Raw genomic sequence first — 19,642 nt, 5'->3', positions numbered from 1 at the left:
ACATACAGATCTTGCAGCCTTCCTGATCTGCCTGTCTCCGTTATAATTTTATCCAGTTGGAATGAGGAACTGACATTTAAGGAAGTGCTCCAAAATGCAAACACTGGGGATTGCAGCTGTCTTAATTAACACCTTAAATTCTTTTGATGAATTTATTGATTGCAGCTTGTGACAGATTAGGCTGTCCTATTGACAGAGGTTTGGAAAATATACAGTGCTTTGACTGAGTGTATATGGACAAACTGTTTCCAGTGGCAGGAGAGTCAGCTGCCAGAGGACACAAAATTAAGAAGGTGAATTTTGTTTTGAGTAGTTATTTATAATCTGGAATGCACAGCCTGAAAGAGTTATGGAAGCAGATTCAATAAGTTACAAAAGTGAATTGGGTATATAGCTGAAAAGAAGAATTTGCAACCTATAAAGAACTTATGGAGTGGGAGGAAACCCAGATAGGTGAGATAAAACGTAAATGGGAAAATGAGCTAGGTAAGGAGTTGAGGCAGACCTGTGGCTCTGAGCAGAGTCAACACGTCCTCATCATGTGCCAGGCTGAGCCTGATACAATTCAAGGTGGTCCACCAGGCACACATGACGGTGGCCCGGATGAGCAGGTTTTTTTGGGGTGGAGGTCAGGTGTGTGAGGTGCGTGTGAGGGCCCGCAAACCATGTCCACACATTTTGGGCATGTCCGAAGCTCAGGGGATTCTGTCAGGGATTTGTGGGTGTCATGTCCACGGTTCTAAAAACGAGGGTGGCGCCGAGTCCAGAGGTGGTGATGTTTGGAGTGTCGGAAGACCCGGGATTCCAGGGGGCGAGAGAGGCTGACGTTTTGGCCTTTGCCTCCTTGGTAGCCCGGAGACGGATCTTATTGGTGTGGAGGGACTCAAAGCCCCCAAAATCAGGGATATGGGTTAGTGACATGGCTGGGTTTCTCCCAGCCTGGACTTGAGAAAATTAAGTTCGCTCTGAGAGGATCAACGTTAGGGTTCGTTCGGAGGTGACTGCCGTTTATTGACTTCTTCAGAGAAAACTAAACTGTCAGCAGATTCAATAAGGGGGAGGGGGGAGGAAGAGTTTTGTGTCTAGATAAGGCGGGAACAGTGGGAGATGGAGGGATGTATTACGCACAGAACTTTGTTTACATCTGTATTTCTATCTTTTATTGTTATAAAACCATAAATGCCTTAACAAAATGTTTGTTAAAAAAAAAGGAGAATTTGCAGGACCATGGAGGAATGAGGGGGGAGTCGGACTAATTGGATAGCTCTTGCAAGGAGTCTGCACAGGCACGATAGGCCGAATGGTATTCTTCTGTGCTGTATGATTCTATGATATCTCTGAACTGTTAAAAGTTGGCACAAAACAAGTTAACTACTCGGTGCGCATGGCAAGATACCTGAGGAACATCCCCAATCCGGACCCACAGTTTATAGCGTGAGCTGCACAAGCTCCAAACTCTTCTCCATTTACTTCTTCCCGGCAGCATGCACTCTGCGAACACAGCATGGCTCCACAGAACATGCAGAGGGCTAAATTCTTAGTCTCATCATCCGAAGATCTGGAGCACCTGTTAAGGAAATGACAGGAATTTATTTAAAGTTCTGGCTCTGTTGACGTCACACACACAACAGATCATTCACGCCTCTGATATTCAATATCATATTTCCACTGGCAGGAGGGCTGCTAACCAGAGGACTTTAAAGAATCGGGGCTGGGGACACATGAACATGAGGAAAGTTTTTTGCACAGCGATTTGTTGTGATGTGGAATGCATCGCCTGAAAGGGTGGTGGAAGTAGATTCAATAGCAATCTGAAAGTGCATCTGAATCAAACTGAATGTGAATCTGAAACAATCTGAATGCGAAATAACGGAAAAGGAAAATATGCAGAACTATGGGGATAGAGTGAGAGAACGCAACTAACTGTTGGATGTTCTTTCCAAGAGCCAGCACAAGCATGACAGGTCTTTCGGTGTTAAATCATTTTGTGATTACTTCCTAAGCTCATATCAAAACAATTACCTGACAATCACTTGACAACCCAACAATGACAGGTATCAGTGCTTCATCCAGTTCTTGAACCTGATACCCAATGTACACTGCAATCTTCTGTATTAAGTGTTATAGAATGGCCTTGCTCGTCTCTTTGCACTTTTGGCCATAGGCATTGCCTGATGTCAGGGCAAGGTGCATGCAGGCCAGCAACATGGAAATGAGAGAACTCAAACCTACCTACAGTCAGAATGGAAGCACTGCATGTAGCTGCATGATCTGCAGCCATTATCAGCACCGCCCTAGCCCTTCGATTGGGAAACAAAACTGTTTTGTGATATGGTGTGGTTTGCATCCAGAGCTACTGACACCTGTCCATTTATATTACAGCACAGACTCTGGAAGAAGAACTTAGACGTGAAGGGCAAGCAATTACTACTAACTAAGTTTCTGTAAGCCAGCTCAGAGAGATTGCCACGTAACTTTAATGCCAATTTTAAAAATACATTTTCAGTGTCAGGATGTAGGACTTTCTATGGTTTGTTCTGCCTTTTGCAATCCTAGAACTATCAAAAAGCACCATACAAAATAATAAAATTGAGACGAGATGTTGATGAATGGACTCACTTGTACTGACAACCCTGATTCAGTATAGAACTGTAGTCGTCTGGAAGTTCCATTAATTGATTTCTTTCCCTTGGATACCTTTTAAGAAAGAACTTACTGTCAAACAGCATCACCATTACTAAAAGGATATAATTTTAAAGATATAAAACATAGCCTCATTCAGAGCCCGATACTGCTGCCATCATTCATCCTTCAGAGAAGGGAAGACACCAAACAAGGCCACTCTTGACTTTCTCACTGGCTCCTGTACATTACACAATGTAGATGAATGGAGATGACGCACCACACTCCCGCGAGGGTATCAGATGCTGAATAATTTGAGCAGAAGCTTAATTCACAGAGTCTACACAGCAAGCACCATACCCTCTGGTCAAAATTTCCACCTTAAATGATTGAAGAATAAAGATATTGAATCTCATATTATTCAGTAGAGTCAAACAGAAATTAGTTCGCTGTACCCACAGGAGTAGGTTCTCTGTACCCACAGGAATAAGAATTGAACTTTTATATGCACTCAGATGATATGCAAATCATACTCTCAACATTAAACATGCACACATGTACTACATAGCCATAAAAATATTTACCTATAGTTCAAATCTACAATTCACTTTCCTTTCACTCCCGTTCTAATTTAGCCAGCACTAGCTTCTCCTTGCTTGGGTGAAGCACAAAGCTACTCCCAGGTGACCTAGCTGCTACTGCATCTACACAAAAAGCCCCAAGAGGAATTAACTGCTCATCTGAAAGCCAGCAGGTTTCATCTAATTAATTCTGTGTTCTTATTTATCAAGTTTTTTAAAAAGTCTAACCTTTTACCATTCTGTACAAAGGTGAAACAACAAACTGGGTAATATAAAATTGGCACACAGCCTCCCTCCTCTCCCCCTGTTATAACCTGCTAGGCTTTAAAATTTTCAACCCAGTGTTATATAGGAACATACGAATTAGGAACAGAAGTAGGCAATTCAGCCCTTCGAGCCTGCTCCACCATTCAATCAGATCATGGCCTAGATCTTCCTGGTCTCAAATCTACCTCCCTGTCTGTTCCCATATCCATTTAATCTGTTTTTAAATCAGAAATGTATCTATCTCCTCCTTGAAACCATTTAATGACTCAGATTTCACTGCACTATGGGGCAGCGAGTTCCACAAATTCATCGCCCTCTTCGAGAAGTAGTCCCTCCTCATCTCAGTTCTAAATCTACAGCCTCTCAACCGATATGAGACCTCTCATTCTAGATTTCTCTACAAGAGGTAACATTTGGTCTACGTTCATTTTATCAATCCCTTTTAATATTTTATATACCTCGATCAGATTCCCTCGCATTCTTTTACACTCCAACAAATATAAGCCAAACTGTTTAATCTTTCCACATACATCAGCCCTTTCATCACCGGAATTAATCTGGTGAACCTCCTCTGAACTGCCTCGAATGTCACCACACCCTTCCTCAAATAAGGAGACCAAAACTGGACACAATACTCCAGATGTGGTCGCACCAACACCACATACACCTGCAACAAAACTTCTCTACTTTTTTTTCAAATTTAAAGTACCCAATTAATTTTTTTTTACCAATTAAGGGGCAATTTAGCATGGCCAATCCACCTACCCTGCACATCTTTGGGTTTGAGGGTGAGACCCACGCAGGCATGGGGGGGGGGGGGGGGGGGGGGGGGGGGAAAGAGAGAGAGAATGTGCAAACTCCACCCGGGCAGTAACCCGGGCTGGAAACGAACCCGGGTCTTCAGCGCCGCGCAGTACTAACTACTGCACCACCGTGCTGCCCTTACTTCTCTATTTTTATACTCCAGTCCTTTTGCAATAAACATTCCATTTGGCTTTTAAAATGACATGCTGCACATGCATACCGACTTTCTGTAATTCATGAACAAAGACACCCAGATCCCTCTGCCCAGATGCATTTTGAATCTGCTTTCCATAATAATTTGCTGTTCTACTTTTTCGGCCAAAATGGATAACCTCACCCTTATCTACATTAAACTCCAGCATGGTAGCAGTGGTTAGCACTGTTGCTTCACAGCGCCAGGGTCCTGGGTTCGATTACCGCTTGGGTCATGGTCTGTGTGGAGTCTGCACGTTCTTCCAGTGTTTTGCATGGGTTTCCTCCGGGTGCTCCGGTTTCCTCCCACAAGTCCCGAAAGACGTGCTTGTTTGGTGAATTGGACATTCAGAATTCTCCCTCCGTGTATCCGAACAGGTGGCGACGAGGGGCTTTTCACGGTACCTTCATTGCAGTGTTAATGTAAGCCAACTCGTGACAATAATAAAGATTATCTGCCAAATTTTGGCCCATTCTCCTAGCCTATCTATATCCATCTATAAAATCTTTATTTCCTCTTCACTGCCTGCTTTCCCACCAATTTTAATATCATCCGCAAATTTTGCTATGTTACACTCTGTCCCTGCTTGCAGATTATTTATAAAGATTGTAAACAGTTGAGATCTTAGCACTGTACCCTGCGGCTAGTTACAGTTCACCAGCCAGAGAAGGACCCATTTATCCCGACCCTCTGCTTTCTGTCAGTCAGCAAATCCTCAATCCAATCTACTACTCTACCCCCCGTCCCCTGCGATCTCACCTTCTGGAAGTCTAGATATACCACATCCACAAGTTCCCCATTATCCACCTTGCTGGTTATGTCCTCAAAGAACTTAAGCAAGTTTGTCAAGCATGACTTGCCCTTCATAAAACCGTGCTGCCAATGGAGGATTGAGCTCCATCTTTCCAAATGTTCAGTTATTTCACCCTTAATGATTGATTCCAGCAATTTCCCCACCACAGAGGTCAAGCTAACCGGTCTATAGTTTCCTACTTTTTGCCTCTCTCCCTGTTTGAATAGGGGCGTCACATTAGCGTGTTTCCAACCCACTGGGACTATCCAGGGAATCGTGAAATATAACCAATGCATCCACTATCTCTGCTGCCACCTCCTTTAATATCCTATGGTGCAGGCCACCAGGTCTCGGGAGACTTATCTGCCTTTAATCCGATTAGTTTATTCAATACCGTCCCTATTGATGGTTATTGCACCAAGTTCCTCTGCATTAACTGTAGTTTTTGGAATTTTTTAATTATCGTCTACCGTGAAGACAGAGGCAAAATATTGGTTTAGTGCCTCCGCCATCTCTGCGTTCCCCATTATGACTTCACCAGTATCATCCTCTAAAGGGCCAACATTTGCTTCAGCTATTCTCTTCCTCTTGATATACTTATAGAAGCTTTTGGTATCAGTGTTTATGTTTTCCGCTAGTTTCCTTTTGTAGTTCACCTTAGCTCTTTTGATTTTATTTTTAGTAGCCTTTTGCTGAACCTTAAAGTTCTCTCAATCCTCCAGTTTATCACTAGCTTTTATCCCAGTCTCTTCATGGCTTTGCTTCTCCCTACTTCTGTAAATTCCTCCAACTTTATGACTCTGAAATCTTTATTCTTCCCCTATTCCGGCAAATTCTAATACCTAGTTTCCTTTGCTTCACCAGTGGTGACCCTGCCTATGCCCCAAAGTCTGGAATTCTCCGCTTAAATCAATTTGCCTCTTTATCCTCCCTTCAGTCATTCCTTAAAACATACCACTTTGACCAAGCTTCTGGTGATATGTCCCAGTACCCCTTAATCTGGCTTGATGGTAAACTCTGTCAAAAATGTTCCTCTCAAGCTCCTTGGGATGTATTATTAGGTCTATGGTGCTGGATATATTAAACTTGTTGCCTTCTGATCTGATTGAATTTATTTGCCCAGAACGAGTAAAGATTTTTAAAAAAATGCTGAACAAAGAATTTTCCAAATTCTGGAAACGTATAGCAGGTTTTTATGTGCAAGCCATTGCCAGTACTATGCACTTGCAGCATTTTCTAATCTTGTTTTCGATAATGGGCAGCCTGGTCGTACAGTGGTTAGCACTGCCTCACAGCACCAGAGACGCGGGTTCGATTCCGACCTTGGGTGACTGTGTGGAGTTTGTACTTTCTCCCCGTATCTGCGTGGGTTTTAAAGAACACAGAATAATACAGCACAGGAACACGCCATTCGGCCCTCCAAGCCTGCACCGATCTCCGGGTGCTCCGGCTTCCTTCCACAGATGTGTGGGTTAGGAGGATTGGCCATGATAGAATTGCCCCTTAGTGTCCGGGGATGTGTTATGGGGATAGGGTGGGGAGTGGGATGGGTAGGGTGCACTTTCAGAGGGTGGGTGCAGACGCGATGGGCCGAATGGCCTCCTTCTGCACTGCAGGGATTTTATGATTCTAATGACTGATTCAGTGATCAGCCAATAAAGAAATAGATTGAAAGATGGATGCGACCAGATCAGAGGAGAAGCATACAAGAACTCAGATGTAAGTCTCACTAACCGGACTGTCGTCCGATCTCCCTTGAGAAAGCTTTGCACTGAAGAATCAGAACACCAGCTGCAATAAAACAAACAAATTTTAATCCCGCAAGCCTTTAGCTAGGAAGTTTTCAGATTTAAAATCTTTGACAGATGCAAACTGATGGCAAAAAAACTGTGAATGATAAAGCTGTAGTTTGTACTGGCAGATGCATGTAATCAATTAAATGAAAAGCCTTGGGTGCTTGAAACAAATGGGTCGATTAATTTTAACTCCAAAGGTCAAGGAGAGTGTGCTTGCACTAAATATAAGACCACAATGTTTTGGTTTAATTACAGTAATAAACTAATACAAAGGACCATGCTAAATTTATTGTATAATAATCAGATTTAATTGCATTTAATTTAAAAAAATACAGTCTGTGCAAGTGTCTCGGTGACTTGGAATTCCACATTTCAAAGGATTGCACATCATAAAACCTCCATAAAGGCTAAATTATTAAACTCCAGGACACATCCATGCAGCGGATGGGCACTACTTGCTCTGCTTCTCCTGCTCCATGTAACCACCCTAAGCTCATTCCACTATCACTGTAACTGCACCCCAGCTCCCTCTTCAATCTCATCTTTTATACAAGGTCAATCTCTTGCTCCCTCAATCGCTCCTCACCAAGGTTCAGAGCACTCAACAATCTTTGTTGGCCCCATCAGTTATTTTCACACTTGTCTGCTCTGTTGCTTTCATGAATTGTACTGGCATGAATGGAACTGCTCAACACTGCATGCTGGGAGAACAGGTGTGTTGCGCCCATGTTACTGAGCTCCCAATCTTGGCAATGCTACCTTCTTGGGTGGCAAATGGAAACCAAGACAATCCCCAGAGCACCACATAGTGCTAATTTGGAGCAGTATCAGCAGATGCCTGGCCATTCAGCAACAAATGGTATATTTGAGGGGGTGGGGGAAAGAGGGGGAAGCTGGCTGAAGGATTTCAATTGATGAAGGGGGCTTTAGTCTTTATAGTGGATGCTACATGAAGCTGGAGGAAGATTAGTTCTACTTTAAACAAACAATGCATCAAAAAGCTCATTTTCAACAGTGCAGCTCTTGTTTAAATTTGTCAATTAGTTCATTCTGAGAGATAACCAGATATTTTTGCTCCAAGTCATTCACATTCTTGTATAAAATCTTTCAACTGAACTTTCAGTTAGGGGAGGCAGTGACATTGTGATATTGTCGTTGGACTAGTAAACCAGGGACCCAGAGTAATGTTCTGGGGACCTAGGTTCGAATCCCGCCACTGCAGATGGTGAAATTTGAATCCAATAAAAATCTGGAATTAAAAGTATAATGATGACCATGAAACCATTATCGACTGTCATAAAAACCCATCTGGTTCACTAATGTCCTTTAGGGAAGGAAATCTGTCGTCCTTACCTGGTCTGGTCTACATGTGATTCCAGACCCCCAGCAATGTGGTTGACTCTTAACTTCCCTCTCAAGGGCAATTATGGATGGGCAATAAATGCTGGCACAGCCTGCGATGCCCACGTTCCATGAACGAATAAAAAAAACTTTGCTTAAAATTGCATCTATTCATCCTTTGTTTGGATTATGTTTAATGTCCTAAAATTACTTAGACTGCAGAAACAGTACTTACCACTGCAGTAAAGGGCACACTGTATCCTTGTATTCCTGGAAAAGCTTGAAAAGGTTGGTAGGCAATGCCAGGTAATAACATAAGGCTTCAAACTGTCCTTCTGAGGAATCTGGGAACAAAGGGAAGATTCTAATGATGCACGAATCCTGTACTTTAAAAATGCCATGTTGAAGAGTTACTGGATGCGGCTGGCTGGAGGTTTTACGCAATTTTATTTGACAAATGTATGGCACAACCGTGTAAAAATAAGTTACTTTTATAATTAACACTATTTTAATTCTAACACCAGGCAATTAGGCTGCTAAATATAGGTCCCTTATCCCAGCAGCAGATTTAGAAGTCCAACCGTGGGATAATAGAAATAGATTTTTACAACATGAATGCTGTGAACTGGTTTGCTGACCCTGGTATCCTCGTATCTGAATTGAAGCTGTGTCAATATAAAAAGTAATTGACTTCCGCTGACGGCCATGGAGTGAGTGGTCGCACATAATGTGGCTCTTGCTGGAGGACTGGTTTTGTGGCCCTTTTTGCAAAGGTTGTGCAGGCGGAAAAGTGGTGCGGAAGAGCTAAGGTTCCATCTCTGGCGAGAGATGTCGAAGAGTTTTCAAACAAGGAGTGCATCGAATATGGGGCACTCTTTGGATTCAGAGGACAAGCAGGAGGGAAAACATGGTGGAGGGACCTGTAGTGTCATTGCCCACTCAATGGTCGACGGTTAGTGGAGTTCCTATCGATTGAATTTAAAAAGCAAAGGCAGGCGGTCGGTGAAAACTTGCCGAAAGTGACTGAACCAATTCGCGCAGCCCTGGAAAGGGTGGAACAGTGGTTGGAGACGCAGAATGTGTTGATCCAGAAGGCGGAGACGACGGTTACTGACCATGAAGATCAGATTGCTTACTTGGTGGTAGAGATGTTGACGAAGGGGAAATCATGCTTGACAAAGCTACTGGAATTTTTCGAGGATATAACTAGAAGAGTTAGCGAGGGGGAGCCAGTGGATGTGGTATATTTGGACTTTCAGAAGACTTTTGAGAAAGTCCCGCATAAGAGATTAGCATGAAAATAAAAGCGCATGGGGTTGGGTAGTGCATTGAGATGGATAGAAAACTGGTTTGCAGACAGGAAACAAAACATTTGCAGGCAGTGACTAGTGGGGCACAACAGGGATCGGTGCTAGGACCCCAGTATTTACAATATATATTAATGATTTGGATGAGGGAACAAAATGCAATATCTCCAAATTTGCAGATGACATCAAATTGGGTGTGACGGTGAGCTGTGAAGAGGATGCAGAGATCCTTCAGTGTGATTTGGACAAGTTAAGTGGGCAAATGAATGGCACATACAGTATAATTTGGATAAATGCGAGATTATCCATTATGGTTAATAAAATGAGACGGCAGATTATCGGAATGGCCATAAATTAGGGCAGGGGAATGTGCAATGAGACCTGGGTGACCTCGTACACCAGTCACATAAGGTTAGTATGCAGGTACAGAAGGCGGTAAAGAATGCAAATGGTATGCTGGCCTTCATTGAGAGAGGATTAGAGTACAGGAGCTGGGACATCTTGCTGTAATTATATGGGGTCTTGGTGAGGCCACACCTGGAATATTGTGTGCAGTTATGGTCTCCTTATCTGAGGAAGGATGTTCTTGCTCTAGAGGGAGTGCAGCAAAGGTTTACCAGACTGATTCCTGGGATGGTGGGATAGACATATGAGAAGAGATTGAATCAGTTGGGATTGTTCTCGCTGGAGTTCAGAAGAATGAGGAGGGGGGTTCTTATAGAAACATATAAAATTCTAATAGGACTGGATACGGTAGATGCAGGAAGGATGTTCCCGATGGTGGGTGTCCAGAACCAGGGGTCACAGTCTGAGGATACAGAGCAGATAATTTAGGACAGAGTTGAGAAATTTCTTCACCCGGAGAGTAGTGAGCCTGTGGAATTATTTACCACAGGAAGTAGTTGAGGCCAAAATATTGTATGTTCTCAAGAAGCAGTTAGATATAGCACTTAGGGCGAAGGGAATCAAAGGATATGGAGGGAAAACGGGATTAGGCTATTGAGTTGGATGATCAGCCATGATCATAATGAATGGTGAGCAGGCTCGAAGGGCCAAATGGCCTCCTCCTGCTTCTATTTTCTATGATGTCAGAGGGGCAAAAAATGAAAAGGGCCAAGATTGATGACTTGGAGAATCGCCCCAAACAACAGGATAAGGATTGTGGGGCTGCCCAAGGGCATAGAAGGAGCAAAGGCCACAAAATATATGGCTAAGATATTCAAGCAGTTGGTAGGGGAGGGGTCTTTGAACATCCTACTCATCGGTCGCTGAGGAAGAAGCTTAAAGCTGGGTTGCCGCCATGGGCGATCATAGTATGGCTCCATAGATACATGGACAAAGAAAAGATCCTGTGGGGAGCAAAGTAAACTCAGGAGTGCAGCTGGAAAGGCCACACAGTCCGAATCTACTACGACCATGGAGTGGAACTGGCAAAAAGGAGAGTAGGCTTTAATAAGGCCAAGGGTGCTCTTTTTAGAAGCAAGGTGAGGTTTGGAATGATGTACCCGGCTGGCCTGTGGGTCATGCATGGGAGTAGAGAACATCACTGATACGCTGGCAGAGGCAAATGACTTTATTAAAGAACATGGACTGGGGAACACTTGAAGGATTTGGGTGGGTTCACCTGCATGGCTGAATTTTGTTTGTGTGCCGAGTGTTAATATTATTAGTTTTTTTTCTGTTACATGTCTGTATAATTCTGTAATATCTGCTGCCCTGCGTGTGGGGTACGGGTCTTGGGTGTTTTAAAGCAATTGTTGGGAATAGTGTAGAGCATGGCGGGGGGGGGGGGGGGGCAGACAGAGAGTGTGTGCAAATGGATTGGTTTGGGGTTCCCGACTAAAAGTAGGTTGGGTGGGGACTGTCGGAGAAACATTTTGCAAATATGCTTGTGTTTTTCCTCAGGTGGGGGGGGTCACCTTGCTAGCGGAGATGCAACTCAACAGAACTGAAGTGGGGGAGAAAGCCGTGGCTGGTTATTTGGGTGGGGGTGGGGTGGGGAGGAACTCAGACATGAAACAATTCTTGGATGATAAAGATTTCCCAGTGGTGGTGGAGGGGAAAATGCAGGGGATGGCGGCCCCACTTGGGTTGGAGGAAGATATGAGGTGCGTCTGTTCTACGCAATCTGAGAAGGCTCTGGGCCTGGCTGGATTTCCAGCGGAATTTTATTAAAAATTTGCGGCGAAGCTGGGGCCTTATCTAATGGAGACGTTCAATGACTCGTTAGCCTGGGGTGGGTTACTGCTCACACTGGCACCGGCCTCAATCTCTCGAATCCTGAAAAAGGATAAGGATCCAGAGGAATGTGGGTCTTATGGCCCATATCGCTATTAAATGGCAATGCAAAGCACACACACACACAACGTTAGAGATTTTACAGGCAAGGGTGTTACCAGGTCGATATCTGGAGCAGCGGTCTGCAAGTCTGGAAGAGGTGCGGGAGAGGGTGGAGTTGCCGAAGGGAAGCAAGTTCAGTTTTATGCAAGTGAGGGACTTTGCATGGAAGGAATGGAGAAGGTTTCCCAAGCTGCCGGAGCATACCCTGTTCGAGCAGCTGCTGCGCCCGGATGTGGAAGGGGAGGGGAGGATTGGGGATATATATGGGTGTCTGGGGGAGTGCAGGTGGTGACGATTAAGGAGAAATGGGAGGAGGAGCTGGGGTGGGGGGGGGGGGGGAGGAAGCTTGGTTCAGTTTAAGGTGGTGCATATGACTCGGGCGAGAATAGGGCAGCACAGTGGAGCAGTGGTTAGCACTGCTGCATCACACTGCCGAGGACCTGGGTTCGATCCAGGTCCAAGATCACAGTCTGTGTGGAGGTTGCACATTCTCCCCATGTCTGTGTGGGTCTCGCCGCCACAACCCAAAGATGTGCAGTGTCGGTGAATTGGCCACATTAAATTGCCGCTTAGTTAGAAAAAAAAATTGGGCACTCTAAATTTATATTTAAAAAATGTCTCGCCGAGGATGAGTAGGTTCTTCGAGGAGGTGGCAGACAAGTGTGAGAAATGTGGGCGAGGACCAGCAAATCACGCGCATATGTTCTGGGGCTGTGAGAAGTTGGAGAGATACTGGGAGGGATGTTTGGGACGGTATCAATGATTGTGGGGGTAGAGGTCGAGCCGTACCCTATGGTGACGATTTGAGGTATCGGAAATGGCAGAGTTGATGGAAGGGAGGAAAGCCGACGTTGTGGCCTTCAGCTCGTTGCCAGATGAAGGATTCTGTTGGAATAGCGGTCGACAACGCCACCAGGGTATGGCGGCCTGGCTGGGGGACGTATACAACTTCCTCTGGCCAGAAAAGATCAAGTTCGAATTGAGGTGATCAACGGAGGGCTTTGAGATACGGTGAGAACGGTCTGAGGAATTGTTTGTCGCCGAGGGAGGGGAGGGGTGGTGGTGAAGAGGGGGGGAAAACCTGCACAAACTGTGAAGTGTGGAGAATGTTTTTGCACTTTTGAATATGTTTGGAATAAAATACATTTTTTTAAAAAGCATCATCGCCTGGATGTTGACTGATCTGAGATGGAACTCCACCTCCATTAATCCCAGGCTCTTGTGCAGCCTTGATTTTCTTCGCTCTACCGTTGGCTGTCTTAACTTCCGCTGTCTATCCTCTTACATAGAACACAGTGCAGAAGGAGGCCATTTGGCCCATCGAGTCTGCACCGATCCACTTAAGCCCTCACTTCCACCCTAGCCCCGTAACCCAATAACCCCTCCTAACCTTTTTGAATACTAAGGGCAATTTATCATGGCCAATCCACCTAACCTGCACGTCTTTGGACTGTGGGAGGAAACCGGAGCACCCGGAGGAAACCCATGCAGACACGAGGAGAATGTGCAGATTCTGTACAGACAGTGACCCAGCAGGGAATCAAACCTGGGACCCTGGCGCAGTGAAGCCACAGTGCTAGCCACTTATGCTGCCCATTCTGAAATGTATCCCTAAATCTCTGTACCTCTCTATTGTCCTTTAAGACAACCCTTAAATCTACCTCTGTGGCCATGCTTTTGATCACTTGTCCTAATATCTGCTTATGAGACTCAGTGCTAAACTTTGTGTGATAACATCTCTGTGAAGTCCCTTGGGATGCTTTACTATGTTAAATAATAATAGTGATGACCTTTTTATTGACACAAGTAGGCTTACATTAACACTGCAATGAAGTTACTGTGAAAAACCCCTAGTCGTCACAATTTGGCTCCTGTTCAGGTACAGAGGGAAAATTCAGAACGTCCAAATTAGCTAACAGCACATCTTTCGGGACATGTGGAAGGAAACCGGAGCACCCGGAGGAAACCCATGCAGACACAGGGAGAACGTGCAGACTCCGCACAGACAGTGACCCAAGTCGGGAATCGAGCCTTGGAACCTAGAGCTGTGAAGCAACAGTGCTAACCACTGTGCTACCTTGCCGCCCACAGGTGCTACAAAAAGGTGCTACATAAATGCAAATTCCAAATTCCCAGCTTTCCTGGTTTTGCTTTGCTATCTTGGATTGAAACTATAAGACATAGAAGCAGAATTAGGCCATTTAGCCCATTGAGTAGGCTCAGTCATCAATCATGGCTGATATGTTTCTCATCCGCAGTCTCCTGCCTTCTCCCCATAACCCCTCATCCCGTTATCAATCAAGAACCTATTTATCTCTGTCTTAAAAACACTCAGTGATTTGGCCTCCACAGCCTTCTGCGGCAATGAGTTCCACAGATTTACCACCCTCTGGCTGAAGAAATTCCTCCTCATCTCGGTTTTAAAGGATTGTCCCTTTAATCTGGTGTTGTGCCCTCGGGTTCTAGTTTCTCCTACTAGTGGAAACATCTTCTCCACATTCACTCTATCTCAGCCTCTCAGTATTCGGTAAGGTTTCAAAAATATTCCCCCTCATCCTTCTAAACTCCATCGAGTACTGACCCAGAGTCCTCAACTGTTCCTCATATAGCAAGTCTTTCATTCCAGGGATTATTCTTGTGAACCTTCTCTAGACCGTCTCCAAGGCCAGCACATCCTTCCTTAGATATGGGGCCCTAAACTGCTCACAAATTTCCAAATGGGGCCTGACCAGAGCTGTATACAGCCTCAACAGTACACGGCTCTTTTATTCTAGCCCTCTGGACATGAATGCGAATATTGCATTTGCCTTCCGACCTGCCCACTGAACGTGCATGTTAACATTATTTTAAATTTAGAGTACCCAATAATTTCTTTCCAATTAAGGGGCAATTTAGCGTGGCCAATCCACCTAATCTGCACATCTTTGGGTTGTGGGGGTGAAACCCACGCAGACACGGGGAGAATGTGCAAACTCCACACGGATGTGCAAACTCCACCTTGTCAAAGGCCTTCTGGAAATCCAAATAGATTACATTCGCTGGTTCTCCTTTGTCTAACGTCCTCGCATAATTGCACAATGCAGCATAATCAACGACCCCTTCCACCCGGGTTATTCTGTCTTCCAACCTCTACCATCGGGCAGGAGATACAAGAGTCTGAGAACATGCACGAACAGATTCAAAAACAGTTTCTTTTCTGCTGTTACCAGACTCTTGAATGGCCCTGCTATGGGCTGAACTGATCTCTCTATGCATCTTCTTTACCGTTGTAGCACTATACATACTATATATGTAAGCTTCACCCAATGTCTATGTATTTACACTGTGTATTTATCTATGTCCTATGTTTCTCATGTATGGACCTCAGCGCCGTAGACAACAGTGCTAACCACGGCGCCACCGTGCTGCCCCTTGCATGTTAACCTTAAGAGAATCCTGAAGTAGGACTCCTATGTCCCTTTATGCTTCTGATTTCTGAAGCCGTTTCCCATTTCGAAAATAGTCTGAGCCTCTATTCGCAACCTCACACTATTGTATTCCATCTGCCACTTCTTTGTCCACACTCATAACCTGTCCAGGTCCTTCTGCAGCCTCTCTCCTTCCTCAACACTACCTGACCCTCTACATATCTGCATCTGCAAACTTAGCAACAATGCCCTCAGTTCCTTCTTCCGGATTGTTAATGTATATCGTGAATAGCTGTGGTCCTAGCACAGACTTCTGCCACGAGTCACCGGCTGACCATCTTGAAAAGGACCCTTTTTTCCCCACCTTCTACCGGCCAGCCAATCCTTATCCATGCCATACCTTGCCCCGAACACCATGGGTACTTATCTGATTCAACAACCTCCTGCATGGCATCTTGTCAGAGTCCTTCTGGAAATCCAAACACATCACTGAAAAGGACTCTTTTATCCCCACTCTGTGCCTTCGGCCAGTCAGCCAAATCTTTATCCATGCCAGCACCTTGCCCCTAACATCATGGGCTCTCATTTTACTCAGCAGCCTCCTGTATGGCACCTTGTCAAAGGCCTTCTGGTAAATCCAAATAGATCACATCCACTGGTTCTCATTTGTCTAACTTCCTCGCATAATCCAGCATAATCAAAGACCCCTTCCACCTGGGTTATTCTGTCTTCCAACCTCCTCCATCGGGCAGGAGATACAAAAGTCTGAGAACACGTACTAACAGATTCAAAAACAGTTTCTTCCCTGCTGTTACCAGACTCTTGAATGGCCCTCCTATGGACTGAACTGATCTCGCTATTCATCTTCTTTACTGTTGTAGCACTATATTCTGTATGTTTCACCCGATGTCTATGTATTTACACTGTGTATTTATCTATGCCCTAGGATGGCACAGTAGCACAGCTGCTTCACAGCTTCAGGGTCCCAGGTTTGATTCCCGGCTTGGGTCACTGTCTGTGGAGTCTGCACGTTCTCCCCGTGTCTGTATGGGTTTCCTCCGGGTGCTCCGGTTTCCTCCCACAGTCCAAAGATTTGCACGTTAGGTGGATTGGCTATGCTAAATTGTCCTTAGTGTCCAAAAAGGTTAGATGGGGTTATTGGGATAGGGTGGAGATGTGGGTTTAGATAGGGTGATCTTTACATGGGTCGGTGCAGACTCGATGGGCCGAATGGCCTCCTTCTGCACTCTAAATTCTATGATCTATGTTTTTCATGTATGGAATCTGCTTGGACTGTACGCAGAACAATATTTTTCACTGTACCTCTTACACATGACAATAAATCCCAATCAAATCAAATCATTACCTCCTCAAAGGATTCTAACAGATTTGTCAGGCATGACAACAACCAAAGTCAGGCTAACCGGCCTACAAAGCCCAACACTTCACCCACCAAAAGCCATATGCCAAGCCAGACATGTAATTGCTCCTCTTCACTTACCTTTTGAGAGCTCCTCCGGTGGTGGCACTCCTAGCAAGTAGTTGAAGAACAAGGCAGAAGAGCGAAGGAACGGAGTGATGCCGCACTTCACACAATTCCATAGGTACCAGCCGTGGGGCTTACATTCTAAAGATCTGTTAACAATTACAATTCATTTCAACAATGCATTTGACTTGAGAAGACAAAGCCCTTTGCTTTGCAGAAATAAGACACACACCACAAATTGCAATTCAGAATGAGAAAGATTACAGTGACCCAAAATAGGATAATTAATTGCTGGAAAACTGAAACACTAAGTTGGATCCTCCTAAATAAAATGAATACAAAAGAAAACTTTCTTAAATCGCACATTTATTTGAAATTTTCAGTGTAATTGTGACAAAACTATTGCAATCCCGCAAGGATCAAGTAGCAGACTTGAGTAGAGTCCTTTGAACAGCCAAGAACTTAAGATTAAATCCACTGAAAACCTGCATAAAGAACCATCATTTTGCGCATATTTGATTGAATTAAGAAGAGGAATAAAATGATCATCAGAACACTAGATGAAGCACTGATCGACAGCAAAATAATTTTACCTTTCCCAGGAATGCATCTATCTTTAACTTTTTTTAAATTTAGAGGAGCCAATTTTCCCCCCCCAAATTAAGGGGCAAGTTAGCATGGTCAATCCACCTAGCCTACACATCTTTTGGGTTGTGGGGGAGAGACCCACGTAGACACAGGGAGAATGTGCAAATTCCACACGGTCAGTGACCCGGGGCCAGGATTGAACCCTCGGCACCGTGAGACAGCAATGCACTGCGCCACCGTGCTGCCCTAACCATTTTTTACCCAATTTTGTAAAGATGTTTTTGCTACAATATTTGCTGGTCTAAACTCCAGGAAGACAAGCAGTTCCCAGGCCTCTGCCAGTGCAGAAAAACATGTGTGGTATCCAGCTAGAGCGTTTGCCCTAAATCTTCTAACTCGCCCCATTGGGAAAGACCCAAAATTCATTTAGCATTCCAGGTGATTGAATGATGAAAAGTTGGAAGCTACATGTGTGACAATATGATGATCGAAACTAGGAGATTGGGAACTGGAAATGCGACAATATGATGGAAGGGACATGATTGAGAGCAAGGACTTGGCTTATAATAGAATGGAATAAGGTAATGGAAAGTTACAGCTCAAGAGGCAATTTAGCTTGTCCATGAGCGTTAGTTCTTCAAAAGCATCCAATTCCCATACCCTCATATGTTATCCCTCTCTCTTTGAAATCTGTTGTCACGATAATCTCTTCAAAAAACCATCCCTTGACACTGCCATCCTCGCAAACTACAGTCCAATCTCCAACCTCCCTTTCATGTCCAAAGTCCTTGACGTGTTGTCACTTCCCAAATCCATGCCCATCTTTCCTGGAACTCCATGTTTGAATCTCTCCAATCAGGTTTCTGCCCATGTCACAGTATCGAAACAGTTCTCATCAGTCACAATGACATCTTAGGTGACTGACAAAGGCAAACTTTCCCTCCTTTACTTCTCGAATTGTCTGTAGTTTTTGATATGATCAACATCATCCTCCCTGCCTCTCCAATTCATCCAGCTGGATGGAACACCTCTCATCTGATTCCATTCTTATCCATCTAATTGTAGCCAGAGAATCATTTGCAGCAGCTCCTCTTCTTACTCGCCCATTATTATCTCTGGTATCTCCCGAGAATTTATCCTCGACTGTCCCCCCCGAACATTCCCCATTTCTTATCTGTATGCTGCCCCTAGATGGCATTATCTGAAGGTACAGGGTTAGTTTTCACATGGATACTGACAATATCCAGCTCTACCTCACCAACACCTCTCAACTTCTCCACTGTTGCTAAACTGTCAAGACTGTTTATCCAGTCTTGATGAGCAGAAATTTCCTCCAATTTAATATTGGGAAGACTGAAGTATTATTTTCGGTCCTTACTTCAAACTCTGTTGCCTACATAATGATTCCATCCCTCTCCCTGGCAGTCACATTTGATCCATGATGAGCTCCTGACCTCATATGCATGCCATCACTGAGGCCACATATTTCCACCTCTGTAATGTTGCTTGACCTCACCTGTCTCCAGCTCATAGCCACATTCATGCTGCTGTTATCTTCAGAAGTCTCTACTCCAATGCGGCACTAGCGGACTTCCCAAATTTTGTCCTCTTTGTCTTAACTCACAGCAATCCCATTCTCCTGTTTGCTGGCTTACACTGGCTTCAAGTCAAGAAACATTTTGATTTTAAAATTCTCACCTTTGTTTTCAAATCCCTTCATGATCTCATCCCTACTTCTGTATTCTCCACCAGCCCCAAATCACACCATGATGCCGGTGTACTCCTCATGATGATGCCTGTTCATCCCCAATTTTAAACTGTTCCACCATTGCTGGCTGTACCTTCAGTTGTCTAGGCTCTCCCTACGTCACTTCCTTTCTTTATGGCATTTCTTAAAACTGCCTCTTTGACCAGTTTTTGGTCATGTTACCTTATGTCGCCTTATGTAACTTGTGTCATACGTTGCTTTTACCCACTCCTTTTAAAACTGATCACAGTATCATGAATTATTAATTATCAGTTTCTGTTAGGCGATTCCATTTGCTAATTGACGATCTGATGGAATGGCCAAGGTTGGGAATCAGGTGAATGAGAAGCATTCTAGCATACTTTATCAC

At 44.4% G+C, this 19,642-nt stretch overlaps 1 protein-coding gene across 1 annotated transcript in view; it reads right to left on the bottom strand.

Annotated features, from left to right (window-relative positions):
• Nucleotides 1–19,642, bottom strand: part of ubr1 (ubiquitin protein ligase E3 component n-recognin 1) — a 398,703-nt gene that overhangs the window by 8,713 nt on the left and 370,348 nt on the right. The window contains exons 41-45 of the mRNA XM_072487581.1: nucleotides 16,953–17,086; nucleotides 8,633–8,741; nucleotides 6,995–7,051; nucleotides 2,620–2,697; nucleotides 1,397–1,567 (exon numbers count right to left, since the gene is read on the bottom strand). Coding sequence (XP_072343682.1) covers nucleotides 1,397–1,567; nucleotides 2,620–2,697; nucleotides 6,995–7,051; nucleotides 8,633–8,741; nucleotides 16,953–17,086 — 549 coding nt within the window. The remainder of the gene's footprint in view (nucleotides 1–1,396; nucleotides 1,568–2,619; nucleotides 2,698–6,994; nucleotides 7,052–8,632; nucleotides 8,742–16,952; nucleotides 17,087–19,642) is intronic.

This window comes from Scyliorhinus torazame, chromosome 2, assembly GCF_047496885.1.
Source record: "Scyliorhinus torazame isolate Kashiwa2021f chromosome 2, sScyTor2.1, whole genome shotgun sequence".
Lineage (NCBI taxonomy): Eukaryota > Metazoa > Chordata > Chondrichthyes > Carcharhiniformes > Scyliorhinidae > Scyliorhinus > Scyliorhinus torazame.
Note: the sequence above shows the minus strand (reverse complement) of the source record. Positions and strands in the feature narration are given on the sequence as shown.